At 39.3% G+C, this 12,935-nt stretch overlaps 1 protein-coding gene across 2 annotated transcripts in view; it reads right to left on the reverse strand.

Moving 5' to 3' along the window:
• Window positions 1-9,046, reverse strand: part of LOC139449878 (glutamate receptor-like) — a 37,519-nt gene extending 28,473 nt beyond the window's left edge. For both annotated transcript variants that reach the window (XM_071231448.1, XM_071231449.1), the window contains exon 1: window positions 8,656-9,046. In XM_071231448.1, the coding sequence (XP_071087549.1) occupies window positions 8,656-8,722 (67 nt within the window). In that variant the 5' untranslated portion in view covers window positions 8,723-9,046. The remainder of the gene's footprint in view (window positions 1-8,655) is intronic.
• Between the last annotated feature and the right edge of the window lie 3,889 nt (window positions 9,047-12,935).

The following is a 12,935-nucleotide window of genomic DNA, read 5'->3' on the forward strand; positions in this document are numbered from 1 at the left end:
TGGTCTAGTGGTAGAGCGTCCGCCCGGAGAGCGGAAGGTCCGGGGTTCGATCCCCGGCCGCGTCATACCAAAAGACGTTAAAAAATGGTACTTGTTGTTACCCTGTCTGGCGCTCGGCATTAAGGGGCTAAAACAAGGACTGGTCGGCTCGGAGTCAGTATACTGTGTTTGAGTGGGGTATTCATGTTAAACTGCGCCATGGTATCTCAGTGGGCTAGCACTATAAATCGGCATCAGTCCGGACTAGTACAAGCAGCCACCCACACACACACGTGCATGCTCGCCGCTATATATGAGTGCAATAATCTTGGACGCGACGTAAAACCAAATTTCACCTCACCTCACCTTATATCGTAATAGAGGTGGGGAGAAATGGGTTTTTACGTCACGTTCAAGATAATTTCACTTATGCAATGACGAACATGTGACTGCTTGCACGTGTCCAGGCTTATGCCTGTTTATTGTGCGAGCGCCCACTGTGATACCATGCCGCAGTTTAACATGGATATTCCACTCGGGCAGTATACTGACTTCGAGTGACTGGTCTTTGTTGTATCCCCATATTCCAGGAAGGGTAACAAAAAGTACCATCATTGAACGTTATTTGGCATAACGCTCCATCCACTGCACCACACGTCATAACAAAACTTTAATGAGGGCATTCAACAATTCTTGTGTCGAATCATAAAGGATAAAAACATCCAGGGCTACTATAGAAAAACGAACATGTGTTGAGAAGGCACGGTACAAGTGATTCATATAAATTCGCTCTAATGTGAGCACAAAATCACAAAAAACACTTTTATGCTCATACGTTACGCAGTATGAATACCTTTCGCTCATTTTGTTCTAATATGAAAGTGAGTGGGTGTCTTCTCTTCAAACAATGAAAATATTACCACGGTTAGTTTAATTGCTGGCCTTGACAAAAAAAACGATTTTCTAAAAATTGAATAGTTCATCAAATCTACTACAAACTCGTTAATGTTTATTCGGTTTTATATCCCCATCTTTTATAATTCATGCGTTTCCTTATATTGTCAGTTTAGTGCTGGGCAGGAATAAAGATATTGATCCAGCGCGTTGACTGCTGAAGAAGAAATGGTCATAAAAACTGTGATATTTCTTCACATTCTTTGGGCAGACACCGGAATGAAATAAAATCCAAATTACCGGTATCATTCTTTGTGTGAGAGTGATTCTACGATCCTCTAGTCGTTATAACGCAGGGCAATTTACAATTCACTGAACACTGAAATTAAATTCCGCGAAGTCCCGTTATCTTTGCCAAAGATTAACCCAAACTAAATTCCCTCCGCAAAGAATAATTAGTTTCTAGGCTCAGTTATCGCCTAGTCTCGCCTCTCAAGGGACTTATCGATTAGTTCCTCCATCACGATTTTCCATGATATATTGGGCTTGGTGAAGCCAGTTGAAGCGCTTGTCGGAACCGAAAAGCTAGATTTCTTTAGAAAATAAATACAGACGGTGTTTACAAACGCATAGGTGTTGACACATGATATAGAATATAAACATGGTTTTAAGACATTGAATAAAGTTGGACACATATCGAACTTCCAAATGTCGATTTACAGTGGATGTTGAATCCGTTTTCACATTTCAATTGCCCTCGATTCGTATTTGCATTGCCACTTTTCATATACAGTACATGCAGGTTTTGGGAACCGGTGAAATGACGTCTGCCACGTGATGTCCATTTCTGATTTAATTTTATCGTCCAAATGTCAGAACCCCCTCCGTGGTCTAGTGGTAGGGCGTCCGCCCGGAGAGCGGAAGGTTCGACCCCCGGCCGCGTCATACCAAAAGACGTTAAAAGATGGTATTTGTTGTTACCCTGTCTGGCGCTCGACATTAAGGGGCTAAAACAAGGACTGGTCGGCTCGGAGTCAGTATACTGTGTCTGTGTTGGGTATTCATGTTAAACTGCGGCATGGTATCTCAGTGGGCTAGCACTATAAATCGGGACGCGACGTTAAACCCAATTTCACCTAACATCACCTCCAAATGCCAGAGTATCGTTTCTACCTGGAAGATGTTCAACTGGTCATTTGGATTTAACAGATGCAATTTGTCTGATGGCAGCTGCAGGGGATAGTCAGACATATACAGTGGCATTAGGAGATTGATTCTAAACTACCAATCACCAAAACATCTCCAGGCCAAAGTCTAATATTGCGGCTTCTGCTTGTTTCATTACTGAAAGCTAACATGTAGTCTATTGTTGATCGAGCAAGGATATAGAATGTCAGATGTTAGGCGAAACATCCTGTGAGATTAATACAGGCACTATATAATGATTAAAACTGATTGCATACACGGTCATTCATTCTGAAGCTGTGGAATATTATCAAGTAAAAAACATCGTTTCATGGTCCTTGTGAGACTCAAGCACACACAAGGAACAAGGATCTTGAATGCAACATTTTAAATAAAATAATTATTGAAATTTATAAAGTCTTTGAAAGGCATTTAGAAGGGATACACATATGAAAGAGAATTTATGGATGTCAACTTCTATATTATGATGAACACAACGTTTCGGGAGTATCACCCTAAGAAGGAGACTCCGAAACGTTGTGTTCCTCATAATAAAGCAGTTGACATCTTTAAATTCTCTCCCTTAAATTCATAAAGTCTGGTTTCAATTGGTGTTACTGATTTCAATTGATAACTTCACTCTGAGACTGTTGGACAGTTATCAAGAATAAGACTTTATTGCTTCATATTCTTCGTAAAACCTAATGTATATACACAAGGAATCAACTACTCCAATTTATATAATTTATTTATATATATTACATACATGTATGCTTTAAAAACACAAATAATGCTTTGTTTCTTTCCACTGAAATATTGTAACAATTATTCATCTCAAATACCATCGACAATAAATGATTTCCTCCTGAACTGTTGTAAAGCAATGAAAGTACAAGTGCTTGAATGATATTTAACGCCGCATTACCCATACGAACATCCAGAATAAGAACACACATGGCGTAACGTTCCACATGTAGCCGATCACCTGGAAATATACTTAAACCAGAAACAGAAAGTGTGAAAGATATTGATTAAAAAAAGGAAAAGAATTGGAACAACCCCTTTGAAACATAAAATCAATACAATAATCAACACACTCTTTGCCCAGCTTGACGGGAGATGCAAACAAAGCAAGAAATCAAATTAGCTGCATCATTATATTCCTGCTAAAATCAAACACGCTGTGTGATAAAGTTATGCCAGAGAACTTAATTCCCAGGAAGCAAAGCTCTGATCATGACAAATGGACGACAAGCTCGAGTGCTGTGACCGGTCATGGCGAGGATATGCAGATGATTCATGATGTATAGACCCAAAGCTCCCCTCGGCTTCAGAAGAGGAACACATGGCTCCCCCAAACATGTTATTAGTTTTAGAGACTCAGAAGTAATGCAAAGATATGTAATTGAGTTACTCATTAGTATTCCATTACACTGACATCTGGGTTTATGGTTCCCAGGTTGCCTGTGTGCTGCCATAATGTTTAAGGTTTCCACATTATGGTCGAATGTTGACCTGGAATGTGTTTGTATCGCTGGAGAGTATTACTTCCTTATTGCTTCATTTTCAGAACGATTTAACACACATGGCTAATCACACATGTCGAGATGTTCCTGTCAACTGAAACAGCTTTAATTAATTTACAAATATAATCTTTTGACAAACAAGGGTCTTATTGCATTCCCTTAACTGAGACCAGGTTACAAACTTCCAAGACGTTCTGAGGAAAAACATCCTTCAAAGCATAACTTATCCTTAGTCCCAAAAGATCTCATCTAGTTTTTCTAATTAAGTTTCGAGGAGACTTTCACAGCATTCCAACATCAAATTAAAATGCCGGCTGCACATCAGAGTAAGAAGTCGACGAAATGAATCTCGGATACGGAATAAAAATCTAATTAGTTTCTACTAAAAGACCATAAAATTCCAAAGGTCCTATTCCACCCACTCTCCGAGGAAGAAGAACGTCTAGTGCAGGCAATAAACTCCCCGTAGGACTCAGCATCCCCCAACAGCCATCCCTGCACACAAATAGCCAACCGTCTTCCCTCCCCTCATATTATCGATCTCCCAGGCTCTCATAATTGGTGTAAATAGTCAGATCAATACCTCCTATAGGTGATCATTACGACTTCTAAATCCCAACACAGGCACAGATACGCGATCGCCAGTAAGGAGATGTTAGCCATTGTTAAATACAAACATGCAAATTTTGACTGAGCGCTAACAAGCAGCGTGCCCATGAGGGCCTGTCCTTGTGTGGCGGTGGTAATCCACTCGATATTCTTGACGGTAGTGAAGAAGCGAGCTTGGGGTCAGTGTGTCTTTATCTAACAAGAATGCCTTCGCAAGGGAATGGTGGTTGATGTGGCACCCGCGCACAAAAGGGAGACATTGACGCATAAAGGAGAAAAATATCCAGCAATAATACTGCTGGATTATTAGATTTCTTGATTGTCATGAATATAGAATAGTACCGCCATTTGAGGTCAGATCCCACCGAATGAATTCGGTTCCACAAAGCACTGTAATGTTTCTCTGTGTAAATCATAGTGCCATTTTTATCAATTATTTTTTTCCCTTGGATATTTTTATTCTACAATAACAATAACACAAATATTATATTTGGAGGCCATAATATATGGGTTATGTATTATTTAGAAATATTTTACACCTATTTATTTTAGCTATTATATTCTATTCAAGTATTGATGGCTATTCAAGTATTGATAAAAACTAGTATTAACGGCATGGTATTGGGCGATGTTCTTAATAGATGCATTTGAAAAGAACACACCCAACCAGTGACTAAGCTATACAATTTAATGTCGTCACACCAGAACAATTGCAATGACATCAATGAATCTTCTTTTTATTAATTTCAAGCGTTACCTCACATTAAACATAGTTTGCAGGCGGGGCTTCGGATAGTACAGCTACATGTATTTGTGATTCAGGTTCCATGGTCATCTAAGGTTACGTGATTTCCATAATAGGATGCATACATACGAAATATGTACATGGCTTATTATACTCTTTTGTCCCAGTATCAAACGGATATTTATTTTTAAAATACATCTTCCTTTGGATTTCTTATGTAATCTGTTCTAAATTTATGACGGCATTACACTTATTATGCACTTATTTTAAGTTGTGTGTTGATTAAAATCATGCTATGAAATTTAAATACAAAATGCCTATAAAATAAGAAATCGTAAACAGAGTACCGTCACCGTGACATATTCCTGGGTAAGTTGGTTTGGCACATTCGTATATATATGATAACAATTTCTTTGAGTAACGTTAAAAAGAATTATTAATAATCTCTGTTGTTATGTTTGTTTTATACATACTAAAGTAACCCATAAGAATTCTGCACTCCCATATCTCGCCAGGTTTCCTATTTGCATTAAAGCGAGACAGTGTCACTGCGACAGTCACACATGCTAATATTATATCATATTATGACTCTCTTTCTTCGAGTGATCGAAAATATAATTGTCAATGTGGGCACTGGCGTCAAAAACCAAATACGGTTCATATATAGCAACGTTCATTCTAAGGTCATGTTTTGTGAAGCAGAGTTTCCGTACGTGTATTAAAATACACGCACAGAAACACTTCAAGGGGAAAATACGTGTTATGTTACGTACTGTTACGCAATTTCTTTGAAGTTTATATTCGAGTTCCAATAAGCGTACGTTCTAAAACAAATATTAACTAAACGAGTAGGTGCTTCAGTAAAAGGACACTGGCGTCTTCAGGCTGATCTTTAATGTGATCCGCGGATTCACAGTCAGGGTCATGTGTGATTGCAGAAAGTACAGCAATTTCACAGTCAAATTAGATACAAATCCTATCAGATTGTAGAAGATTGAAGTCAACTCATTTCGCCATCCTAAGAAAAGGTTCAACATTTAACCTTCCAACTTCAAGAGCGGCTCTTTTTACATCAAAGTGAAGCATGTCTTTGAATTAGGTTTTACAAGTTTGATTCTACACTGTAGATTACAAGTTTGATGTAACATTTGAAGTAGTTTGTGTCAATTCCACTTGTATCCTTGAACATGGGCACTGACGTGGCTGAACGGGAATTGCTTGCTGTTTTTATGCAAATATTTTGATACATTGATTTAGGTTTCACTGTTTTCTTTTCTCTGTTTGGTGGCTCGTCAGGTGTAGACTAGTTCTGGGGCTGCCAAAACTTGAACACAAAACTAACCAGGTATTTGACATGCATATATGTAGAGGCGCATTCCAAAAGAAATAAAAACTTATGTTATTTAATTAGAAGCATATAAAACATATTATTGCACAAAGGAACTGCTGCGGTCATATTTATCCATCAACACCCATATACATGAAGATGCTACACACAGTTGTTTTTCTTTTGCGAAAAAGTCACGTCATTTACAGCGTGAACATATATCACATTGTTACTTTCTGTGGAGGTGTTTAAGTATTTCGTACTGTGTTCTGACGGCACTTGAGCTGAATTCTATCTGTATGCAGTCGCCTGTAGAAACCCTGCATTTTATTGTCACAAAGTTTTTATTAGATATACCTTAGTCACTGACGTTTTCAATTTGTCATTCCTCAACCATTGCGGCAGATTATAGTGTTAACGGTAGACTATTAACAATGGGGTGCCTTCCTGAGCATGGGCTTGGTCGTAAGGCCTCTCTTACATTTAACCGGACTATGTCTGACATACGCATCTACTGTGCTATCGACGTCTACTCGGATGCCTTCGGAAGTGAAAGTTTTCACCACTGTGCATCATGGTCCAACATATTAAATGACGTTTTTTTAAGACCAATTGTACAAAGCGAGAGCTTACCGCAGTTCTAATGTAGTTTCAATATTTCATGTTTTAATATTGTATATTAAATATGTAAGTGTTCATAAAATATAATCCAAGATTCATTTCAATTTGGACAGTAGAAGATCTGATTGAAACTGCGTTTCAGAGCGCATAGAACAATATTTTCAAAACATGCGTAAGCATTTGCAGATGTTCCCTCAAGTTACAGTGTAAATTATAGGTACATTAGACAAGTAACAATTAACGATACCCAGTTGGAGACAAGGCAACTCCAACTGATCTCAATCACAGTACATGTAAGAGCAAGTCCACCCTACCTGAGAACGAAATTTAAACTTAAATTTAGGTATTGGGTTGCAATCAGTATTAAGTGTTGTCGTGTATGTTGTATGTATGCCTATATGTATAACAGTCAGATATTATAACGAAGTATAGTCTACAACAAAGGCACTAGTTTATTCTACTCTCCAAACAGTGACGTTTGAGTTCTTGGTATCCAGTGTCAGTGTCAATAACAGATCAGTTACCGAAGAATAGCGTGAAGAAGGCATGTGTTTGGTAAATGGATGGACATGCTTATGTCTGTAGCACCTGCTATTAGTCGTGTAGATGCACCTGTAACTGCATCTCCACATGTCGTGATAATTCAAATTGCAGAAACCATGCAATAACATGGACATGTATATCTCATATACAATACTTACATCTGTAATTTGTAAAGACAGTTTCCATGTCGCGTTTTTATCATGGAATACACATATTGAACATCCTTATTTGGTATTCACTGTTCATGTTTATGCTTGATACCAAAGTGTACATTGGTTTTTTTAAGTAACCCTCTAAAAACATGATGGTTGAAGTTTATGAACGTTAATACTGCGCTAATAATTAGTTAAAGTGCAACATGGATACAATTACTATATATTGATATATGAAATAAAAAACGAATGGAGGATTCAAGGCACATGTAAAAGGTTTTATCTGTGAGAAATCGATAATCTGTTAAGCATCTGATATCCTCAGAAGTCATGAAGTCATACTGGAGTTATCTCCCTTCTTCCATTAAATGTTTTGACTTCCACACAAACACTATTTAAATTTTGTCTTAAGAAATATCATTGCATTCAGAAACATAAAATTAATATTCGACCGTATCGGGGTATCATATGTCTGTTTTGTTCAGTTGGAATTTATCTAATTGAGAGAATTATGCATTTTCTAAATAAATCATTATAAACTTACATGTACACCCGCGTATGTTGATAATATAACATATTTCTTCGTTGATGCTAAAATGCAAAATTATATATCCCTTGTTTGGAAGCGTCGACGAGGACTTTTTGTGTAATAGCATTGGAACATTGAACAATATACCTTTTACTAACGTTAGACGTTCATCACACCCTTATTTACAAATATTATCTTAAATCGGATACTAAATTATTTAACAGTTATGATGTAACGTTATGGTTTCAACGAAGTGACCATCGTCTTTGCTTTGTGACAGTGAAAGAGGTGTTCTTTCACAAACTAGCGCAGAAAGAGTTCCCCAAAACAAGATTTGAAACTAAAAAAGAAGACATTACAGACTGCAGTAACTCGAAATCACAGCATTAATTCCATCACAACGATTAAATGATTCCTAGGATTAACACGAATATGGAGACAAACTTTTAATGGTGCTATTAAATAACAATTTCCCCATCGGAAAATAGAACCATCATTAAATTAGATCCAAGAAAACACATGAATTAGATTACTTATTGACTCACCCACAGGCAGCTGATATTTCGCCCAAGCTCCCGCAAGAAAAATCCACAGAATTGAAAATGAAAACATTTTGTCAAAGTCTGAACTGGAGGCCTATGGAAGCGCTGCCAATATGGCGGCGTAGCCAACAGTGAGACGAGAAGAGAGTTTGCGAGAGTCTATCGGTACGCTCTGATCAAATCCTCAGGATTTCAAGGCTTTAGATCGCGCGATCACCCGAGGACCTCCGATGCTGTCATCTTTCTTTGTTTTTGGTCGTCCATGGACAGAAGGAGGGCGCGATTTTATTCAGAATCCAACTTTTGAAGAGACATTTTGCCTCAGCATAAGCACAAAGGCTTTTCAGATACAGACCTAACCATCAGTTGGCAAATTATCCGCGGAGAGTATGCGATGCACAAATAATCAATTTAGTCCAAGAGTGCTCCATCCAGCCACCAACATTCTCCATTATGGCAAAGAGGAACGCATGACACGTTGGAAAGCAAATTGGATCTCCCTCGCCAGTCTCTCAGGCCCGACTCCCGTACGAACCGTTAACTATAAAATATTAATGTGGTTTTTAGACAATTCTTGTGATCGGGAGTCCGCGAGGTGTGGAAATGATGAAATGGAAACCATGGATTCCTGAACCAAATGCCATAAAGTTCTGCCTGTTTGACAACTTTCTTTCCTCTAAGGCATTCATACCCCGTGTAGCGTAAAAACTAAACATCTGGCAGGTTGAGTGACGACAAACGTTTTCTAAAACGCAATTGTCATTTGGGGATGGCTTGGACAAACAACTTACTTTCATTAAAATGCATCACAGCTCTCTTGGGTTCTTGTAGGTTCATTCTTCCTCATTTCCCTACGATAATAAAGTGTTCGTATGTTAAAAAATAGCATAATACATTCAGCATAAATGAATAGGACAGTGACTTTAACACGACATTATGCTGAGGTATAATTGCACTGAATTCCTTTCCTACCGCAGTCTAAATAATGCTGACGTCGCAGTGTCAGTGATTCCATGTATCCAGTAATCTACTTTTTCTCTCTGTAGTGTTATTTGTACAAAATATAATACGGATCATATCTTACTTCATATTTTGTATATATGTTTTCTATATTCCTTCTGGATAATAAATACAAAGGTAAATTACGTTATAGGGAAGCTGACTAAACGTGTGCATGACATGACATTACTTAAAGCATTTGATATATTCATTTGAATGAAGAATATGTGTTGATAGTTTTTATGTTTTTTTAAAATATACTACATGATGAATTAACACATTCAAAATGAATTTATTTCTAAATTGGTACTTTTGGTATATCCAATATCACAGAATTTGCTAAACGTTTTATCAAACACAGGGGGAGTTATAAACAGAATTGGGTGGGTGTTTGGGGTTTAATGCCGCTTTGATCAGAATTGCAGTTACATCGTGGGGTACTAGGTTAATCTGACAGGGAAGCCGAGGTGATGATTGTCTTAGATGTTTACAGCTCAACACTTTCAGTAACAGATGTATTAACAGCGATGGTTCATGATATAGTCTGTAATATGTGATAAACTTTGGGACGCATTTCTATAACCTGAATAAAAAGAATTCAATATTCATACGAGCGTGTGTTATGATATGGATGTGATGTGAAGCTAGTGCAAAGCTCAAACATAATAATGATATTCATAATTGTAACGAAACATTTACCACTTTGATGTCGGGTAGCCTAATGGTTAAAGCGGTCGCTCGTCACGCCGAAAACCCGGGCTCAATTTTCGACATAGGTAGAATGTGTGATGCCCATTTCTGGTGTTCCCCGCCGGGAAATTGCTGGAATATTGCTAAAAGCGGCGTCAAACTAAACTCACTCTATCCCTTTGATGAAATCAAGAGCGAATCTGCATTCCCACATAATTAGTACTGGATCACAGATGCATAGTGATTGCTATCACACATAATTAGTACTGTATCACAGATGCATCATGATTGCCATCACACATAATTAGTACTGTATCACAGATGCATCATGCTTGCCATAACACACAATTAGAACTGGATCACAGATGCATCATGATTGCCATCACACACAATTAGTACTGGATCACAGATGTATCATGCTTGCCATCACACACAATTAGTACTGGATCACAGATGCATCATGATTGCCATCACACACAATTAGGACTGGATGTCATCTGCATTATGCTTGCCATCACACACAATTAGTACTGGATCACAGATGCATTGTAATTGCCATCACACACAATTAGTACTGGATCACAGATGTATCATGCTTGCCATCACACACAATTAGTACTGGATCACAGATGCATCATGATTGCCATCACACACAATTAGGACTGGATGTCATCTGCATTATGGTTGCCATGACACACATTGAGCACTGCATGGCAGAAAGTTGATGCGTATTGGATGACAGATGCTAGAGGCACATTGTCGGACATAATCACGTGTTCAAGAATAGATGCAATACGTTTGTCATCAAGGACTTCTCACAGGAAGGGCTGCCTAGTCAAACCCATCCTTTTGCATTACCCAGGTTGTCAGAAGGGCTGTATTCCTGGCGGTAATCCCTGGTACTCTCCCAATGTCAGTCAACAGATTTGTAGGTACCAAAACTAAGGCACCGGGAACAATGGGAAGTCCGACAACTTAGTACTTGGGATGCAAGAGTATTTGCCATGTTTTTTTCCGGTAGATTGTCAATCACATCAGTGGATAGGTCTGAGGCCGTGTACAGGCATATTCCAAAGAAAATTGTATCCATCATTTTCCTTGACGCCCTCTACATATTCCGGGATGGACCTCTGTGTCAAAACCACAAGCAAGGCGAAGACGGTAATAAGATCCTGTCTTTGTGCCAAAGCTGGGCATCCACTGTCAATGTGTTAGCGAGTCTCATTACATTCATTGCATAATCTACATTTCATATTTTCGACAGGGAAGTGATTGGTCCTGAGCAGCAAACAGAAAGCCTTCTTCCGCTTTTTAGGTCAGCCGACTTCATCCTAGCAGAGTGACCGCCTCCGTGGTCTAGTGGGAGAGCGTCCGCCCGGAAAGCGGAAGGTCCGGGGTTCGATCCCCGGCCGCGTCATACCAAAAGACGTTAAAAAAGGTACTTGTTGTTACCCTGTCTGGCGCTCGGCATTAAGGTGCTAAAACAAGAAATGGTCGGGTCGGAGTCAGTATACTGTGTCAGAGTGGGGCATTCATGTTAAACTGCGACATGGTATCTCAGTAGGCTAGCACTATAAATCGGCATCAGTCAGGTCTAGTACAAGCAGCCTCACACACACACACACACACACACACACACACACACACACGTCATGCACGTCGCTACGTTAAACACGACGCGACGTTAAACCCCATTTCAACTCACCTTATCCAAGCAGAGGTCTTCTCATAACACTGCACATGCACTCGATGCACTGGTCGTTCAGATAGCCTCTCCTTGCAAAACTGAATCTAGGCTGATTTGATATGGTACTTCGCTTGGCTGACACTCATTTCCGTACCGTCCAGCAGTACAGAACCATCAACAAAATCAACATTGACATTATTATTATTAAACGAAAGAAGGGTTTGGATGATCCTGGCACAGTCAGGCTGGTAAGGCGTATCATCAGCTCAGGGCCCTTGCCCCCTCTACACGCAGCCTAGACAGCGAATGGGACTTCTCCAAGGAAGCGCTGCCTGGTCAAACCCACCCGGAACTTTTCGGAGAATGTGAAGACTGCCCAACGATGCAGCCTTCTGCATAACCTAGGGCTGTATTCCTGGTAGCAAAACCGGTACTCTCTCGATGTCAGTCAACAGATTGGGAGGTACCAAACCTAGGGCACCGAGAACAATGGGGAGTCGGACAACTTGGCACTTGGGATGCAAGCGTGGCATTTCGAAAGCGAGGTCTGCATATTTGCCATGTTTTTCCTCAATCTTGTCAATCACAGTAATTTTAAAAGGGACAGAAAATTCAATGATATAAATGATTTCATTGGATTTATCAAAAAAGACAAGATTAGGTTTGTTGGCCTGGATATGTCTGTGGCAAAGGATACAAAGGATTTTGTATTTATCATTTTCCATGACGCCCTCTACATATTCCGGGTCGTACCATGGATGGACCTCTGTGTCAAAACCACAAGCATGACGAAGACGGTATAAAATGATCGAGCCACCCCTTCATCTCGCTTAAGATACTGTGTCTGTGCCAAAGCTGGGCATCGCTTGGTTGACACTCATTTCTGTACCGTCCAGCAGTACAGAAC

This window comes from Haliotis cracherodii, unplaced genomic scaffold (assembly GCF_022045235.1).
Source record: "Haliotis cracherodii isolate W230 unplaced genomic scaffold, xgHalCrac1.p SCAF_8, whole genome shotgun sequence".
In the NCBI taxonomy this organism is placed as follows: domain Eukaryota; kingdom Metazoa; phylum Mollusca; class Gastropoda; order Lepetellida; family Haliotidae; genus Haliotis; species Haliotis cracherodii.